Source organism: Garra rufa, chromosome 1 (genome assembly GCF_049309525.1).
Source record: "Garra rufa chromosome 1, GarRuf1.0, whole genome shotgun sequence".
NCBI classification, from domain to species: Eukaryota; Metazoa; Chordata; class Actinopteri; order Cypriniformes; family Cyprinidae; genus Garra; species Garra rufa.
In genome coordinates this window covers 5,452,164-5,473,653 of record NC_133361.1, presented here as the reverse complement: position 1 = coordinate 5,473,653, position 21,490 = coordinate 5,452,164, and the positions used below count along the sequence as shown (strand labels likewise).

Sequence of the window (21,490 nt, the reverse complement as noted above, 5' to 3'; positions counted from 1 at the left end):
GTGATTTGTTTATGTAAATATCAGGCTACATCCATATTAATCTAGATAAATTTGAAAATGCATGTTTTTCTCAATGTTTTAGCATTTTATCCATACTGAGCCACTGTTTTCTGGCTGCTGTTGTGAAGATATTCAGGATGGTAAATTTTGTTGTTTAATGTGTGTTGACCCCCATAAATGTTGTTCTGAAGGCATATCTATTATAGTTCTGTTTTTCAGCTGTATTGTTTTTATTAATATTAAATATAGTACAAAATGTGTGATTCAGGTTTCATTATTTTACTGTCGACTGTAGATAGTTCGATCTTTGCAATGAAATGAATGCACAATCAACTCAGATGTCATGTGCGAGTTGCATTTTGAAATAGAAATACTTTGATGTTAACCCTTATGCGGTCTTCTGGGGATTTCTGGACCCCGAATGGCGTTCGCTAAAATTTAAAAAAAATGTTCCCTTTGTCCAAATGGTATGAGACTTTGTAAATCAGTCAACACTATCTTGATCTACAAATAAAAAATTAAATTGGAATGACAGCTTGATTTTATGTTAGTGTGAAAAAAAATGCTCACGTTCGTGGTCTTTGGGGTCAAAATGCAATTTTTGTTATAAAATAATAGTTAAAAAAACAAAACAAACGTTATTTTCCAGTTTATTAATGTTTTTACTCCTCAAGTGTACAGTTTTTGGAGGATTTATGATTTTTTTTAATATATATAAATTAATAAATTAATATTTTTTATAGGTTTTTATACAAAAACGGCTTTTTTTGTAAAATTCCCTTTCATAAAAACCCCACATGTCTAAATTTCATTCATGGGGATAAAATGGATAATTTCACATGGTTTAGTGTAAGATTTTTGCCCATATTTTGGAAAATCCAGTTTTAAACGTAAAAAAATACTTTTACCAGTAGGTGGCTGCAGAGCTCCACTATATGCTTTTTGCTATTTGACCACCTGAAAGATATCTTTTCACAAGTTTTTTTTCAGTTGAGTTCATATCTACATATCATGAAACACACAGGACTACATTTGGAGACCATAAAAACTGCTCTCTTATAATTTGTCAAAAAAAAAGAAAAAAAAAAGATGTTGTTATTGCATTCTTATGTTCTCATGTTGTGTACTCAATATGTAACAGAACTGGTTTCGTTTCATTACAAAAAATGCTTAACTTTGACAAAAAGCATTTTTATTGTTATAATTGTGATTTCATAATATGTAGATATGTACTCAACTGAAAAAAACTTGTGAAAAAATATCTTATTGTTGGTCAAATAGCAATTAGTCAATAGTAGTGCTCTGCAGCCATCTAGTGGTAAAAGTTATATTTTTTTTACTTTTAAAACTGCATTTTCCGAAAAAATGGGCAAAAATCTTACTCTAAACCATATCAAATTATCCATGTTATCCCCATGAATGAAAGTTTAAAATGTGGGTATTTTGTAAAGTGAATTTTACATAAAAAGCTGTTTTTGCATATAAAACTATTAAAAATAAATATTTATTTAATAATTTATATATATTTAAAAAATAGCATAAATCCTACGACAACTGCACAATTGTGGAGCAAAAAAAATTATATATTTTTTTAAACTATTATTTTGTTACACAATTTAAGTTTTGTTGCCTGGGGTCTCTAGAGACCCCAAAGACCATGAGTGTGATTCCAAAACGAAGACCGCATAAGGGTTAAGGTGTGTCATTTTGAACAGGTGATTTTAGATCAATGAACAAATGATCTTTGGCTTGTATGTATTGTATCCAAGCATTTGAGAAAAGTGTTAAGTGTTTAGAAAAATGTGCATTTTGATCATTGGTTGTGAATGCGTCTAGAGTTTTGAAAAATTACATTACGTTTCTGTTATTAGTGCAAAAACGATTGTAAAAACTGTATTATGGTCATGAATGTGTGTTTGTGAGGATCTGCTCCTGTGGGAATCACACATGAACACAGAGCTGAGGAAAATCTGCTCTATGATCAGACTAAACACTCAATAAACCACATCGTAACTCTAGATCAGATGAACTGAACTTTACTGAAGTGGACTGATAATGAGACATTCAGCAGCCATTGACCTTGAGAAATATTTAATAATTCAAAACACTATAGAAAAAACAATAGAAAAACCAACTCTGGTGCAAACATGATGATATTTGTCTCAATAGGCTGAATTAAACTAAATGTAAATAATGTGTGTCATTATGTTTTTATTATGTAGATAATGTCATAATGAAGCATCTGCTGTCTGAAGGTTTAACTATTTAGTCTCAGTGTTTCTGATTTATTTACACAATTGAAATTTGCTTACAGCTAGCATCATGTATATACAAAGCAAGTATTTCAACACACTAAAACACACCCTCCATATATTTACAGCTATTTACACAAATAAAACAAATAATAAAAACATACAAATTACAGAGCTCACAGTGCAAAACTACTGATATTAATGTGAATAACACATGAGCTTCTGATCAAAATCAGTGTGTCATTGTTAGTTTGGTGCTTTTCCCAATCCATTTGTTGTTTCAAAGCTGCATTGCAGAAGATTGTGCCTTCTTTAAATCTCTTTGTCACGTTTGAGACTCCACTTAAACCGTCTGATCTCCAGTATTCAGAGGAATACTTGTACCTTGTTCGTCTCCTGGGCTCTGGTTCTTCGGTGATCTTTTGACTCGCACAGATTTCATTTTGTTCTGTGTTTAGGACAAAACATGCCATTCAAACATTATTCATGTGACATCCTTATACTTTTTGAGAATTATTTAGCATAAAGTAAAAAGTCTCCTGATGTTGCGGGTCAGTTTTAATCTCAAATCAATGCAGCTTAATAAATGATACTAACCTGACAAGACTTCAGACAGTTTGCGATCTCTGTGAGGCCAGAAGAGAGAGAGAAGGACATTAGTGAATTAGTTTGAATCTGATCATTTTCAGTTCAATTGCATTGAAGAACTAGTTGTTCACTTAGATCATTCCCGGGATATTTAATGCTTTGTGTGCATGCACACAAAGCACAAAGCAGCATGGCAGCTATCATTTGATTTGTTTGATTATTTTGAGTTTTGGTTTAGCGTTTTATGTTTAAATTAATCCAGTTCCTGCCCCTGCCATTGTTACATGCTCACACTTGAATCTCTCTGAATGATTTTAATGGTGACTTTTTGAATCTTAGCAGATGCTTGAATTGTAAGATTTTAATTTTAAAGGGGCTGACAGAGTAAATGGCAGGTTATTATTAGATACATAAGGTCCAGCTAGTGTGCTCTGAATCTCTCAGTTATTAAAAACTCATTGTTAAACACCAGCTTTACAGCATATCAACACAAAGAGACACACCACTGAAGGAATTATCATCTATATACTGAATGAAGCTTGAGGCAAATGACTGAGAGTGATGGAAAAAAAGTGAGAAGCAGGAAAACATTTGAAGATCAGATCATTTGATGTAAATGTGATCTAATGGTTTGTAATAGAAACCATTCAGGTTTATACTCACTGGATCCTGAGATTGCTGAAATGAGCAGAGACGCAGCAAATAAGCATTCAGAAGGAAAGACAATGAATCTCAGATCTGCCATCATACGGTGACCAATCACTGAAAAACACAGTCATTTTTAAATCATCACTGTATTGAGAAATTCAATCTTAACAGCTGATGTAAAATCATATGTGATCCTGGACTACAAAACCAGTCATATGGGTGTTTATTGTAGTTGGTCGAGATACAACTATTTGAAAATCTGCAATCTGAGGGTGCAAAAAAAAATCTAAATATTGAGAAAATCGCCTTTAAAGTTGTAAAGCAAAATAAAAATAAAGTTTTGATATATTTACAGTAGGGAATTTACAAAATATCTTCATTGAACATGATCTTAATATCCTTTTTTTTTTGACTCATACAATGTATTTTTGCCTATTGCGACTTACGATTGGTTTTGTGGTCCAGGGTCAATTATTTTATTGTAAGATAACTGCTCCTGATAAATTCAGCTCATAATATTAATTATTAATACAAGTTCAAAGTATATTTACCATCAACTTTACTATGGAATTTATTTTTCATTTTAAGTTTAAAAAAAACAAACAAATAGTGTATATTAAAGTGTGTGTTGTTCACTCACCTGTTTTCAGTATCAGTTCTATTATTAATGCAGCAGAGTTCAGTAAAACAACACCAACTGATCCAAACACATACACAGGAACGTAACGGTGAAAATCTGGAATGCAAGTTTAAACATTTTATTATGAGGTTCAAACAAATGCAATACGATAGAGACATAACATGCTTATATAATAAAATATGTATTTTATATGTAATGCTTTATTTTAATTAATCACTATTTAAGTATTTGAGAAAATATATTTTTTTGCTTGCTTAGCTCATTTCTTAGCATTTGTTTAATCTGTGTGGAGTCTGATGTGACTGATTTCAGACATTCATTATTCTACAGATCATCTTGACTGTCCGTTTCCTGCTAACAAGATGGTTGGTGCACTTTATATTTATTGCCTTTTCCAATTAAACACTTTAATACTCATCATAAAGTAGTTGCATTTGCAATCTTAAACTCTCACAATTATTTCTGTGAAATTGTTTTGAAATTGGACATACCATTGAAACAGTACTTTAAATACAACTAGCGGGCTCCTCACTCAACATTTCAAATTTTACAATATTTACTGCATTTTAGTTTTTCTCCCCCAATCTTGACAAAACACACATTACTGCAAAGGTCTGAGACTCAAGGTTCTGTATTTGGAAAAAGTATTCATTTGTGACAGCAGAACGCTATCTAAATAAAATTAAATAATTATTAAATTAAATTAAACAATAAATGGAGGGTGAGTGTCGCCTAGTGGCTATTTTTGGTACAGCATCTAAACTAAATTTCACAATGAGCTGATTTTTTGTTATATCAATTTAAAATTGGGAACACAACCTCGGCTTTGATATGCTGTCCGTTTTAGACCTGTTTTGTAAAATATAGGCTATATTTTGCATAAAACAGAAATGTTTAGTGCTTTTACGTCAGCAATAATATTCTGAACATCTTCTTTAAAAAAGAGACCAATCTTAGGTCTGTATTTTTAAACATTCATGAATTACATCCATCTACTTTCAGAGTTCAGGGTATTTTCTGTGCTTACAAAGTGGACTGACAGTTAAAGTTTTGTGTTTATTAGGAATTGATTTATAACTGATTATGATTTAATAATGGTTTAAAAACACAAATCAATGGAACTGATGACAGTCACATCCAACCCATTGGGTCTGACAGCTGTTTTTTTTTTTTTTTTTTTTGTATTTTCTAAACCCACTCAAATCTGCCTAATATTACTGGTCCTGCAATGTTTACTTTCATTTTGAGCTACTCAATTATTTAATTGCACATGAACCCAAATTGATGCAGAAAAACATTACACAAAGAAGATGGTCAGAGTATATGTTTGATACTGTACCTCGAGACAACCTGATAGAAACATTAAATATTCTGAAAAAATCATCGTTAACAACATCTGAGAAGTACATGATTGTCCAGATTATCTGCAGAAACACCATCACACAGCCCCATCCGATCGGATCTGTAAAACAAGCAAATAAAGCGTCACTTCTCCATCACAGTTTTACACAGGTGTCTTGATTATAAGTGTTTTGGTCTTCATAATTCAGGACAGCTGAAGATCAAACAGGACAGGAGAGAGAGAGAGAGAGAGAGAGAGAGAGAGAGAGAGAGAGAGAGAGAGAGAGAGAGAGATTCACAGATCAGATCCAAACCTCCATAAACACAACAGCATTATATTTCCTGATCATGTGATCAAACCCTCTGTGCCACGACTCTGACACTGTCTTACGTGAACCGAACAGGCAGCTTAGAAAGAAACCACATGTGTCAGTATTAGCTTTGTGCATTTGATCTTAAAAACACAGCAGCCTATAAACACCGACTGTGAAGAGCACTACTGTCCTCTTTTACAATTAACACATTTCTGCACCTGAACACTAGTGTTACTGACTTTATTAGTAACCTCATGCTGTATTCATCTACGCTTGTCATTTATGTAGTTGTTCTTGAGTATTACTAACTTTATTAGTTCAGCTAGTAGTTTTTGCTATGATACAGATGTAGGGGAGCGCGGGGCACAACACTTTTTGAATTTCTCGGTTTATGTAAATGTGAGGTTCACACTTGTCTAGTACACATATATCGCTTTGTTTCATATTTACAGTGTATACGTTTTTTGTTATTTACCTCAAAAGACATGAAGTGAAACGTGACAACATGCCCCGTAGGTGGGGTACATTGTAACAGGACCATATGACAGCTTAAAATGTTATCTGATCGAATGAAGAAAATATACACAACAAACTAAAATATTTTGTCAGTAAAATACATGTGTTAACTTTTTCAAATGAAGTAATGACGTTATTTTAAAAAATAAGAATAATGTAATTTTTAATTTTCATTAAACATTGATTGTCAGCCTTTTTTCACCTGTGGTTTCTTATCAAAATCCTTAGAAGTCAATAGTGTAAATTGCACCGCTAATGTCATAGAATAGCATATAGTTTAATACCAGTGGGGCATATGGTCACATCTGTGCAACTGGAGTTTAAAATAATAGCAGTTTTGTCTAATTTTAAATGAATACTAAAAATTGAAATGAAAAGTTTACTTCAGCCACAAATGTACTTTTACTATGGTAAAATAAATATTCAGCGATATCTTCAAAATGCTTTTGAATTTTGGCGCTCTTTTTTTCTCTGCATAGTGTTGCTATGGCAACTAGTAAATACGGTAAGTTTGGTTACTCTAAGCATGTGTGGAAATATTGAAACCTACTTAAAGTAAGCTTTCAGTCATTAATAAAGACTAAACATTTTTTGTTTCTTTGTTTCTTTGCTTATCCAAAAATATGATCTGATCCATTAATTCATAAGAGGTTAATGAACATGAAAACACTTTGTAGAAATCACATTTGTTGGAACAATGAAGTATTTGCTAACAGTATTGAAACATGAATCATACCTGTTCTGTTGTCCAGTGTGAATATGTAAAGGCCGATCATCACTACATTAGTCACTAATATGAAGACTAGCATCACTGTTCTCAAGACTGAAAGTGAAACTGAAAAAGACAAGAGTGAGAGAATGATTTGATGAAGAACACTTTCATACTGACAGAAATATAGCAGATCAGGGGTTAAATGCATACGTGCTTCAAAACCTACGCAATAGCACACACTGTTTTTCTTTTTCTGTCAACAGGTTATTAATGTGCTGCTAGCATGTTTCTCATATGATTAACATGCTATTTGCAGGCTGCTATTCACGTTTTCAACACAGTTAGCATGTATATACTATGTTTCTATTCACTTTATTTAATGTTTTATTAGTTAAGGACAGATAATAAACACAGACAATACTGGAAAAACTGTCATCCCATGCATGTATCATAACGCTTTTAGCTAAAGCTAATTTGCAACACTTGTCCCGACTAGTGCTTTTATAAATTAGTTACACAAAAATAATAATAATTTTATTAAAATAGTACACACATTTATAATATAGCCACAATTCTAACATGATTAGAACATAGTTAGAATGTTGCTAGCATCTTTCCAGCACATGGTTATGATGCTGATATCATGTTTCTAGCATGTTTAAAACATGATTCAATATACTGCTAAGATGTTTTAACGCATTGATGTTGTGATTAGCATGTTGCAACTGACAGCATGTCTTAGGCTAGTTGCTAGCATGTTTATACATGATTCAACACACTGCTGACGTGTTTTAACACATTGATGTTGTGATTAGCATGTTGCAACTGACAGCATGTCTTAGGCTAGTTGCTAGCATGTTTATACATGATTCAACACACTGCTAACGTGTTTTAACACATTGATGTTATGATTAGCATGTTGCAACTGACAGCATGTCTTAGGTTAGTTGCTAGCATGTTTATACATGATTCAACACACTGCTGACGTGTTTTAACACATTGATGTTATGATTAGCATGTTGCAACTGACAGCATGTCTTAGGCTAGTTGCTAGCATGTTTATACATGATTCAACACACTGCTGACGTGTTTTAACACATTGATGTTGTGATTAGCATGTTGCAACTGACAGCATGTCTTAGGTTAGTTGCTAGCATGTTTAAACATGATTCAACACACTGCTGACGTGTTTTAACACATTGATGTTGTGATTAGCATGTTGCAACTGACAGCATGTCTTAGGCTAGTTGCTAGCATGTTTATACATGATTCAACACACTGCTGACGTGTTTTAACACATTGATGTTGTGATTAGCATGTTGCAACTGACAGCATGTCTTAGGCTAGTTGCTAGCATGTTTATACATGATTCAACACACTGCTGACGTGTTTTAACACATTGATGTTGTGATTAGCATGTTGCAACTGACAGCATGTCTTAGGCTAGTTGCTAGCATGTTTATACATGATTCAACACACTGCTAACGTGTTTTAACACATTGATGTTATGATTAGCATGTTGCAACTGACAGCATGTCTTAGGCTAGTTGCTAGCATGTTTATACATGATTCAACACACTGCTGACGTGTTTTAACACATTGATGTTGTGATTAGCATGTTGCAACTGACAGCATGTCTTAGGCTAGTTGCTAGCATGTTTATACATGATTCAACACACTGCTAACGTGTTTTAACACATTGATGTTATGATTAGCATGTTGCAACTGACAGCATGTCTTAGGTTAGTTGCTAGCATGTTTATACATGATTCAACACACTGCTGACGTGTTTTAACACATTGATGTTATGATTAGCATGTTGCAACTGACAGCATGTCTTAGGCTAGTTGCTAGCATGTTTATACATGATTCAACACACTGCTGACGTGTTTTAACACATTGATGTTGTGATTAGCATGTTGCAACTGACAGCATGTCTTAGGTTAGTTGCTAGCATGTTTAAACATGATTCAACACACTGCTGACGTGTTTTAACACATTGATGTTATGATTAGCATGTTGCCACTGATAGCATCTCTTAGGTTAGTTGCTAGCATGTTTAAACATGATTCAACACACTGCTAACGTGTTTTAACACATTGATGTTGTGATTAGCATGTTGCAACTGACAGCATGTCTTAGGTTAGTTGCTAGCATGTTTATAGCATGATTCAACACACTGCTAACGTGTTTTAACACATTGATGTTGTGATTAGCATGTTGCAACTGACAGCATGTCTTAGGTTAGTTGCTAGCATGTTTAAACATGATTCAACACACTGCTAACGTGTTTTAACACATTGATGTTGTGATTAGCATGTTGCCACTGATAGCATCTCTTAGGTTAGTTGCTAGCATGTTTAAACATGATTCAACACACTGCTAACGTGTTTTAACACATTGATGTTGTGATTAGCATGTTGCAACTGACAGCATGTCTTAGGTTAGTTGCTAGCATGTTTAAACATGATTCAACACACTGCTAACGTGTTTTAACACATTGATGTTGTGATTAGCATGTTGCAACTGACAGCATGTCTTAGGTTAGTTGCTAGCATGTTTATACATGATTCAACACACTGCTGACGTGTTTTAACACATTGATGTTGTGATTAGCATGTTGCAACTGACAGCATGTCTTAGGTTAGTTGCTAGCATGTTTATACATGATTCAACACACTGCTGACGTGTTTTAACACATTGATGTTGTGATTAGCATGTTGCAACTGACAGCATGTCTTAGGCTAGTTGCTAGCATGTTTATACATGATTCAACACACTGCTGACGTGTTTTAACACATTGATGTTGTGATTAGCATGTTGCAACTGACAGCATGTCTTAGGCTAGTTGCTAGCATGTTTATACATGATTCAACACACTGCTGACGTGTTTTAACACATTGATGTTGTGATTAGCATGTTGCAACTGACAGCATGTCTTAGGCTAGTTGCTAGCATGTTTATACATGATTCAACATACTGCTGACGTGTTTTAACACATTGATGTTGTGATTAGCATGTTGCAACTGACAGCATGTCTTAGGTTAGTTGCTAGCATGTTTAAACATGATTCAACACACTGCTGACGTGTTTTAACACATTGATGTTGTGATTAGCATGTTGCAACTGACAGCATGTCTTAGGTTAGTTGCTAGCATGTTTAAACATGATTCAACACACTGCTAACGTGTTTTAACACATTGATGTTATGATTAGCATGTTGCCACTGATAGCATCTCTTAGGTTAGTTGCTAGCATGTTTATAGCATGATTCAACACACTGCTAACGTGTTTTAACACATTGATGTTGTGATTAGCATGTTGCAACTGACAGCATGTCTTAGGTTAGTTGCTAGCATGTTTATAGCATGATTCAACACACTGCTAACGTGTTTTAACACATTGATGTTGTGATTAGCATGTTGCAACTGACAGCATGTCTTAGGTTAGTTGCTAGCATGTTTAAACATGATTCAACACACTGCTAACGTGTTTTAACACATTGATGTTGTGATTAGCATGTTGCAACTGACAGCATGTCTTAGGTTAGTTGCTAGCATGTTTAAACATGATTCAACACACTGCTAACGTGTTTTAACACATTGATGTTATGATTAGCATGTTGCCACTGATAGCATCTCTTAGGTTAGTTGCTAGCATGTTTATAGCATGATTAGCATGTTGCTAACAATTATAATGTAGAATTAACACATTGGTAGCTGCTAGCATGTTTTAACGCATTGATGTTATGATTAGCATGTTGCTAGCATAAATAAGTCCACTGAAAGCATGTCTTAGGTTAGTTGCTAGCATGTTTAAACATGATTCAACACACTGCTGACGTGTTTTAACACATTGATGTTGTGATTAGCATGTTGCAACTGACAGCATGTCTTAGGTTAGTTGCTAGCATGTTTATAGCATGATTCAACACACTGCTAACGTGTTTTAACACATTGATGTTGTGATTAGCATGTTGCAACTGACAGCATGTCTTAGGTTAGTTGCTAGCATGTTTATAGCATGATTCAACACACTGCTAACGTGTTTTAACACATTGATGTTGTGATTAGCATGTTGCAACTGACAGCATGTCTTAGGTTAGTTGCTAGCATGTTTAAACATGATTCAACACACTGCTAACGTGTTTTAACACATTGATGTTGTGATTAGCATGTTGCAACTGACAGCATGTCTTAGGTTAGTTGCTAGCATGTTTATAGCATGATTCAACACACTGCTAACGTGTTTTAACACATTGATGTTGTGATTAGCATGTTGCAACTGACAGCATGTCTTAGGTTAGTTGCTAGCATGTTTAAACATGATTCAACACACTGCTAACGTGTTTTAACACATTGATGTTGTGATTAGCATGTTGCAACTGACAGCATGTCTTAGGTTAGTTGCTAGCATGTTTAAACATGATTCAACACACTGCTAACGTGTTTTAACACATTGATGTTATGATTAGCATGTTGCCACTGATAGCATCTCTTAGGTTAGTTGCTAGCATGTTTATAGCATGATTAGCATGTTACTAACAATTATAATGTAGAATTAACACATTGGTAGCTGCTAGCATGTTTTAACGCATTGATGTTATGATTAGCATGTTGCTAGCATAAATAAGTCCACTGAAAGCATGTCTTAGGTTAGTTGCTAGCATGTTTAAACATGATTCAACACACTGCTAACGTGTTTTAACACATTGATGTTATGATTAGCATGTTGCCACTGATAGCATCTCTTAGGTTAGTTGCTAGCATGTTTATAGCATGATTAGCATGTTGCTAACAATTATAATGTAGAATTAACACATTGGTAGCTGCTAGCATGTTTTAACGCATTGATGTTATGATTAGCATGTTGCTAGCATAAATAAGTCCACTGAAAGCATGTCTTAGGTTAGTTGCTAGCATGTTTAAACATGATTCAACACACTGCTGACGTGATTTAACACATTGATGTTGTGATTAGCATGTTGCAACTGACAGCATGTCTTAGGTTAGTTGCTAGCATGTTTAAACATGATTCAACACACTGCTGACGTGTTTTAACACATTGATGTTGTGATTAGCATGTTGCAACTGACAGCATGTCTTAGGTTAGTTGCTAGCATGTTTAAACATGATTCAACACACTGCTAACGTGTTTTAACACATTGATGTTATGATTAGCATGTTGCCACTGATAGCATCTCTTAGGTTAGTTGCTAGCATGTTTATAGCATGATTCAACACACTGCTGACGTGTTTTAACACATTGATGTTGTGATTAGCATGTTGCAACTGACAGCATGTCTTAGGTTAGTTGCTAGCATGTTTATAGCATGATTCAACACACTGCTAACGTGTTTTAACACATTGATGTTGTGATTAGCATGTTGCAACTGACAGCATATCTTAGGTTAGTTGCTAGCATGTTTAAACATGATTCACCACACTGCTAACGTGTTTTAACACATTGATGTTGTGATTAGCATGTTGCAACTGACAGCATGTCTTAGGTTAGTTGCTAGCATGTTTAAACATGATTCAACACACTGCTAACGTGTTTTAACACATTGATGTTATGATTAGCATGTTGCCACTGATAGCATCTCTTAGGTTAGTTGCTAGCATGTTTATAGCATGATTAGCATGTTGCTAACAATTATAATGTAGAATTAACACATTGGTAGCTGCTAGCATGTTTTAACGCATTGATGTTATGATTAGCATGTTGCTAGCATAAATAAGTCCACTGAAAGCATGTCTTAGGTTAGTTGCTAGCATGTTTAAACATGATTCAACACACTGCTGACGTGTTTTAACACATTGATGTTGTGATTAGCATGTTGCAACTGACAGCATGTCTTAGGTTAGTTGCTAGCATGTTTAAACATGATTCAACACACTGCTAACGTGTTTTAACACATTGATGTTGTGATTAGCATGTTGCAACTGACAGCATGTCTTAGGTTAGTTGCTAGCATGTTTATAGCATGATTCAACACACTGCTAACATGTTTTAACACATTGATGTTGTGATTAGCATGTTGCCACTGATAGCATCTCTTAGGTTAGTTGCTAGCATGTTTAAACATGATTCAACACACTGCTAACGTGTTTTAACACATTGATGTTGTGATTAGCATGTTGCAACTGACAGCATGTCTTAGGTTAGTTGCTAGCATGTTTAAACATGATTCAACACACTGCTAACGTGTTTTAACACATTGATGTTGTGATTAGCATGTTGCAACTGACAGCATGTCTTAGGTTAGTTGCTAGCATGTTTAAACATGATTCAACACACTGCTAACGTGTTTTAACACATTGATGTTGTGATTAGCATGTTGCAACTGACAGCATGTCTTAGGTTAGTTGCTAGCATGTTTAAACATGATTCAACACACTGCTAACGTGTTTTAACACATTGATGTTATGATTAGCATGTTGCCACTGATAGCATCTCTTAGGTTAGTTGCTAGCATGTTTATAGCATGATTAGCATGTTGCTAACAATTATAATGTAGAATTAACACATTGGTAGCTGCTAGCATGTTTTAACGCATTGATGTTATGATTAGCATGTTGCTAGCATAAATAAGTCCACTGAAAGCATGTCTTAGGTTAGTTGCTAGCATGTTTAAACATGATTCAACACACTGCTAACGTGTTTTAACACATTGATGTTATGATTAGCATGTTGCCACTGATAGCATCTCTTAGGTTAGTTGCTAGCATGTTTATAGCATGATTAGCATGTTGCTAACAATTATAATGTAGAATTAACACATTGGTAGCTGCTAGCATGTTTTAACGCATTGATGTTATGATTAGCATGTTGCTAGCATAAATAAGTCCACTGAAAGCATGTCTTAGGTTAGTTGCTAGCATGTTTAAACATGATTCAACACACTGCTAACGTGTTTTAACACATTGATGTTATGATTAGCATGTTGCCACTGATAGCATCTCTTAGGTTAGTTGCTAGCATGTTTATAGCATGATTAGCATGTTGCTAACAATTATAATGTAGAATTAACACATTGGTAGCTGCTAGCATGTTTTAACGCATTGATGTTATGATTAGCATGTTGCTAGCATAAATAAGTCCACTGAAAGCATGTCTTAGGTTAGTTGCTAGCATGTTTAAACATGATTCAACACACTGCTGACGTGATTTAACACATTGATGTTGTGATTAGCATGTTGCAACTGACAGCATGTCTTAGGTTAGTTGCTAGCATGTTTAAACATGATTCAACACACTGCTGACGTGTTTTAACACATTGATGTTGTGATTAGCATGTTGCAACTGACAGCATGTCTTAGGTTAGTTGCTAGCATGTTTAAACATGATTCAACACACTGCTGACGTGTTTTAACACATTGATGTTGTGATTAGCATGTTGCAACTGACAGCATGTCTTAGGTTAGTTGCTAGCATGTTTAAACATGATTCAACACACTGCTGACGTGTTTTAACACATTGATGTTGTGATTAGCATGTTGCAACTGACAGCATGTCTTATGTTAGTTGCTAGCATGTTTAAACATGATTCAACACACTGCTAACGTGTTTTAACACATTGATGTTATGATTAGCATGTTGCCACTGATAGCATCTCTTAGGTTAGTTGCTAGCATGTTTATAGCATGATTAGCATGTTGCTAACAATTATAATGTAGAATTAACACATTGGTAGCTGGTAGCATGTTTTAACGCATTGATGTTATGATTAGCATGTTGCTAGCATAAATAAGTCCATTGAAAGCACGTCTTAGGCTAGTTGCTAGCATGTTTTAACAAGGTTCAACACACTGCTGACGTGTTTTAACACATTGATGTTATGATTAGCATGTTGCCACTGATAGCATCTCTTAGGTTTGTTGCTAGGATGCTTATAGCATGATTAGCATGTTGCTAACAATTATAATGTAGAATTAACACATTGGTAGCTGCTAGCATGTTTTAACGCATTGATGTTATGATTAGCATGTTGCTAGCATAAATAAGTCCACTGAAAGCATGTCTTAGGCTAGTTGCTAGCATGTTTAAACATGATTCAACACACTGCTGACGTGTTTTAACACATTGATGTTATGATTAGCATGTTGCCACTGATAGAATCTCTTAGGTTTGTTGCTAGGATGCTTATAGCATGATTAGCATGTTGCTAACAATTATAATGTAGAATTAACACATTGGTAGCTGCTAGCATGTTTTAACGCATTGATGTTATGATTAGCATGTTGCTAGCATAAATAAGTCCACTGACAGCATGTCTTAGGTTAGTTGCTAGCATGTTTAAACATGATTCAACACACTGCTGACGTGTTTTAACACATTGATGTTATGATTAGCATGTTGCAACTGACAGCATGTCTTAGGTTAGTTGCTAGCATGTTTAAACATGATTCAACACACTGCTGACGTGTTTTAACACATTGATGTTGTGATTAGCATGTTGCAACTGACAGCATGTCTTAGGTTAGTTTGCTAGCATGTTTAAACATGATTCAACACACTGCTGACGTGTTTTAACACATTGATGTTGTGATTAGCATGTTGCAACTGACAGCATGTCTTAGGTTAGTTGCTAGCATGTTTAAACATGATTCAACACACTGCTGACGTGTTTTAACACATTGATGTTATGATTAGCATGTTGCCACTGATAGCATCTCTTAGGTTAGTTGCTAGCATGTTTATAGCATGATTAGCATGTTGCTAACAATTATAATGTAGAATTAACACATTGGTAGCTGCTAGCATGTTTTAACGCATTGATGTTATGATTAGCATGTTGCTAGCATAAATAAGTCCACTGAAAGCATGTCTTAGGTTAGTTGCTAGCATGTTTATACATGATTCAACACACTGCTAACGTGTTTTAACACATTGATGTTGTGATTAGCATGTTGCAACTGACAGCATGTCTTAGGTTAGTTTGCTAGCATGTTTAAACATGATTCAACACACTGCTGACGTGTTTTAACACATTGATGTTGTGATTAGCATGTTGCAACTGACAGCATGTCTTAGGTTAGTTGCTAGCATGTTTAAACATGATTCAACACACTGCTGACTTGTTTTAACACATTGATGTTATGATTAGCATGTTGCCACTGATAGCATCTCTTAGGTTTGTTGCTAGGATGCTTATAGCATGATTAGCATGTTGCTAACAATTATAATGTAGAATTAACACATTGGTAGCTGCTAGCATGTTTTAACGCATTGATGTTATGATTAGCATGTTGCTAGCATAAATAAGTCCACTGAAAGCATGTCTTAGGCTAGTTGCTAGCATGTTTAAACATGATTCAACACACTGCTGACGTGTTTTAACACATTGATGTTATGATTAGCATTTTGCCACTGATAGAATCTCTTAGGTTTGTTGCTAGGATGCTTATAGCATGATTAGCATGTTGCTAACAATTATAATGTAGAATTAACACATTGGTAGCTGCTAGCATGTTTTAACGCATTGATGTTATGATTAGCATGTTGCTAGCATAAATAAGTCCACTGACAGCATGTCTTAGGTTAGTTGCTAGCATGTTTAAACATGATTCAACACACTGCTGACGTGTTTTAACACATTGATGTTATGATTAGCATGTTGCAACTGACAGCATGTCTTAGGTTAGTTGCTAGCATGTTTAAACATGATTCAACACACTGCTGACGTGTTTTAACACATTGATGTTGTGATTAGCATGTTGCAACTGACAGCATGTCTTAGGTTAGTTTGCTAGCATGTTTAAACATGATTCAACACACTGCTGACGTGTTTTAACACATTGATGTTGTGATTAGCATGTTGCAACTGACAGCATGTCTTAGGTTAGTTGCTAGCATGTTTAAACATGATTCAACACACTGCTGACGTGTTTTAACACATTGATGTTGTGATTAGCATGTTGCAACTGACAGCATGTCTTAGGTTAGTTGCTAGCATGTTTAAACATGATTCAACACACTGCTGACGTGTTTTAACACATTGATGTTGTGATTAGCATGTTGCAACTGACAGCATGTCTTAGGTTAGTTGCTAGCATGTTTAAACATGATTCAACACACTGCTGACGTGTTTTAACACATTGATGTTATGATTAGCATGTTGCCACTGATAGCATCTCTTAGGTTAGTTGCTAGCATGTTTATAGCATGATTAGCATGTTGCTAACAATTATAATGTAGAATTAACACATTGGTAGCTGGTAGCATGTTTTAACGCATTGATGTTATGATTAGCATGTTGCTAGCATAAATAAGTCCACTGACAGCATGTCTTAGGTTAGTTGCTAGCATGTTTAAACATGATTCAACACACTGCTGACGTGTTTTAACACATTGATGTTATGATTAGCATGTTGCAACTGACAGCATGTCTTAGGTTAGTTTGCTAGCATGTTTAAACATGATTCAACACACTGCTGACGTGTTTTAACACATTGATGTTGTGATTAGCATGTTGCAACTGACAGCATGTCTTAGGTTAATTGCTAGCATGTTTAAACATGATTCAACACACTGCTGACGTGTTTTAACACATTGATGTTGTGATTAGCATGTTGCAACTGACAGCATGTCTTAGGTTAGTTGCTAGCATGTTTAAACATGATTCAACACACTGCTGACGTGTTTTAACACATTGATGTTATGATTAGCATGTTGCCACTGATAGCATCTCTTAGGTTAGTTGCTAGCATGTTTATAGCATGATTAGCATGTTGCTAACAATTATAATGTAGAATTAACACATTGGTAGCTGGTAGCATGTTTTAACGCATTGATGTTATGATTAGCATGTTGCTAGCATAAATAAGTCCATTGAAAGCACGTCTTAGGCTAGTTGCTAGCATGTTTAAACATGATTCAACACACTGCTGACGTGTTTTAACACATTGATGTTATGATTAGCATGTTGCCACTGACAGCATGTCTTAGGTTAGTTGCTAGCATGTTTATAGCATGATTAGCATGTTGCTAACAATTATAATGTAGAATTAACACATTGGTAGCTGGTAGCATGTTTTAACGCATTGATGTTGTGATTAGCATGTTGCAACTGACAGCATGTCTTAGGTTAGTTGCTAGCATGTTTAAACATGATTCAACACACTGCTGACGTGTTTTAACACATTGATGTTATGATTAGCATGTTGCCACTGATAGCATCTCTTAGGTTTGTTGCTAGGATGCTTATAGCATGATTAGCATGTTGCTAACAATTATAATGTAGAATTAACACATTGGTAGCTGCTAGCATGTTTTAACGCATTGATGTTATGATTAGCATGTTGCTAGCATAAATAAGTCCACTGAAAGCATGTCTTAGGTTAGTTGCTAGCATGTTTAAACATGATTCAACACACTGCTGACGTGATTTAACACATTGATGTTGTGATTAGCATGTTGCCACTGATAGCATCTCTTAGGTTAGTTGCTAGCATGTTTAAACATGATTCAACACACTGCTGACGTGTTTTAACACATTGATGTTGTGATTAGCATGTTGCAACTGACAGCATGTCTTAGGTTAGTTGCTAGCATGTTTAAACATGATTCAACACACTGCTAACGTGTTTTAACACATTGATGTTGTGATTAGCATGTTGCAACTGACAGCATGTCTTAGGTTAGTTGCTAGCATGTTTAAACATGATTCAACACACTGCTGACGTGTTTTAACACATTGATGTTGTGATTAGCATGTTGCCACTGATAGCATCTCTTAGGTTAGTTGCTAGCATGTTTAAACATGATTCAACACACTGCTGACGTGTTTTAACACATTGATGTTGTGATTAGCATGTTGCAACTGACAGCATGTCTTAGGTTAGTTGCTAGCATGTTTAAACATGATTCAACACACTGCTAACGTGTTTTAACACATTGATGTTGTGATTAGCATGTTGCAACTGACAGCATGTCTTAGGTTAGTTGCTAGCATGTTTAAACATGATTCAACACACTGCTGACGTGTTTTAACACATTGATGTTGTGATTAGCATGTTGCAACTGACAGCATGTCTTAGGTTAGTTGCTAGCATGTTTAAACATGATTCAACACACTGCTAACGTGTTTTAACACATTGATGTTATGATTAGCATGTTGCCACTGATAGCATCTCTTAGGTTAGTTGCTAGCATGTTTATAGCATGATTAGCATGTTGCTAACAATTATAATGTAGAATTAACACATTGGTAGCTGCTAGCATGTTTTAACGCATTGATGTTATGATTAGCATGTTGCTAGCATAAATAAGTCCACTGAAAGCATGTCTTAGGTTAGTTGCTAGCATGTTTAAACATGATTCAACACACTTCTAACGTGTTTTAACACATTGATGTTATGATTAGCATGTTGCCACTGATAGCATCTCTTAGGTTAGTTGCTAGCATGTTTATAGCATGATTAGCATGTTGCTAACAATTATAATGTAGAATTAACACATTGGTAGCTGCTAGCATGTTTTAACGCATTGATGTTATGATTAGCATGTTGCTAGCATAAATAAGTCCACTGAAAGCATGTCTTAGGTTAGTTGCTAGCATGTTTAAACATGATTCAACACACTGCTGACGTGTTTTAACACATTGATGTTATGATTAGCATGTTGCCACTGATAGCATCTCTTAGGTTAGTTGCTAGCATGTTTATAGCATGATTAGCATGTTGCTAACAATTATAATGTAGAATTAACACATTGGTAGCTGGTAGCATGTTTTAACGCATTGATGTTATGATTAGCATGTTGCTAGCATAAATAAGTCCATTGAAAGCACGTCTTAGGCTAGTTGCTAGCATGTTTAAACATGATTCAACACACTGCTGACGTGTTTTAACACATTGATGTTATGATTAGCATGTTGCCACTGATAGCATCTCTTAGGTTAGTTGCTAGCATGTTTATAGCATTATTAGCATGTTGCTAACAATTATAATGTAGAATTAACACATTGGTAGCTGCTAGCATGTTTTAACGCATTGATGTTATGATTAGCATGTTGCTAGCATGAATTAGTCCACTGATAGCATGTCTAAGACTAGTTTCTAACATTTTTAAACATGATTTAGGACACTGCTAACTTGTTTTAACGCATTGATGTTATGATTAGCAGGGCTCTGAAGTAGAGACCTGCAATCCCGCGGGAGTACCGCGGGACCCAATGCAACAGAGTGCGGCGCGGGACAAAACTTGATGGGCAAGTGTGGGTGCGGGCGGGTAGAGACTCGTGTGTGTGCGGGATGCGGGAAAATAAAATGATTCGCGGGACTCCCGCAAAATAGAAATATCTAAACATAAAATATCTAAAGACAAAAAATTGTTATTCATCTATTGCACAAAAGCAGCAAGAACAACATAAATATGCTCAGTAAGCGCATGAATAGGCAGTTTCGGTTTAAAACTTGTTTGCAGTGTGAGCAATTAGTGATGCGCGGGTCGTCTCATAACCCGCGGGCCCCGCGGGTAACCCGCGGGTCGGGTTGGGGCGGGTAAAGAAACTGTCACTTTATTTGCGGGGCGGGTTGGGTCGGGTCATTAAAAACAAAATAAAATTTAAAAAAATCAATGTATGTTGCGTGCAATCCCCTATAGCCTATATTACATATTTGGGAATATCTATTTTCATATTTTATTAAGTTCTTTAATAAGGTTATCAACACGTCACGTCACGAAAGCGCCAAGCAGCTCCCGCTGCCAGCCACAAGCGCATCAAGCGAACTCACATTCAGCTCTGCTGGCCTGGTGCTATGCGTATTTAAATCTCCTCTGATGCGCATTATCCTGCATTAGCCAAAATCATGACAGTCAACCACATCCAGGATATGTGAATGAATGTAAATATTCGCTAAAAACACACAATAAAGACAGCAATGATGTAGTCAGGACTGTGGCGCCGGCTTGCTTTGAAATGTATTGCGCCCGCTGCGTCCTGCACCCTAGTCATTTTAAACAGTACATAATAACGAACACAATATCTTACAAATAAAAAGAAGCAGATTTTCATGATCAGAACTTCCTTAAACCAGTGAACCTTTAAACCTTTCAGTCCAAGGATCCAGTAAACGAATGCGTTCAAATAGAAAGTTCAAACCGATATTCATAAATGAAGCATATATACCCACATTTCTTCCGGCACCACTAACGTTACACCACTGATTATCTTGTTATTAATATGATTTGATTTATGGTTCATATTCATAATCGTACAGTATTGTTGCCAGTTTAAAGGGCGAAAAGCACTTTCGGTTTTCATTTGCATTACAATGCATAGTATGTCTATTTAATTGTCGCGGGTGCGGGGCGGGGCGGGTTGTAAAAATAGACACAGTACTGCGGGGCGGGCTGGGGCGGGCCAAATAATTTCATAATTGCGGGACCCGCGGGTTGAAAAAAACCCCGACCCGCGCATCACTATGAGCAATGTAGCCATCTGCTGATTTCTGGAACACATCGCCAATCAGTG

At 35.4% G+C, this 21,490-nt stretch overlaps 1 protein-coding gene and 1 long non-coding RNA gene across 2 annotated transcripts in view; both read right to left on the bottom strand.

The window, feature by feature from the left end:
* Positions 1-2,176: 2,176 nt before the first annotated feature.
* Positions 2,177-4,229, bottom strand: LOC141328597 (uncharacterized). Its single transcript, XR_012355180.1, has 4 exons — positions 4,129-4,229; positions 3,504-3,602; positions 2,850-2,878; positions 2,177-2,700 (listed from the first exon to the last, which is right to left on the bottom strand). It is a non-coding gene; the product is annotated as an uncharacterized lncRNA (long non-coding RNA).
* A 520-nt stretch (positions 4,230-4,749) lies between these two features.
* The window catches only part of LOC141334223 (uncharacterized), a 93,015-nt gene continuing 76,274 nt past the window's right edge, over positions 4,750-21,490 (bottom strand). Inside the window, exons 11-13 of the mRNA XM_073839320.1 lie at positions 7,036-7,134; positions 5,468-5,590; positions 4,750-4,757 (exon numbers count right to left, since the gene is read on the bottom strand). Coding sequence (XP_073695421.1) covers positions 4,750-4,757; positions 5,468-5,590; positions 7,036-7,134 — 230 coding nt within the window. The remainder of the gene's footprint in view (positions 4,758-5,467; positions 5,591-7,035; positions 7,135-21,490) is intronic.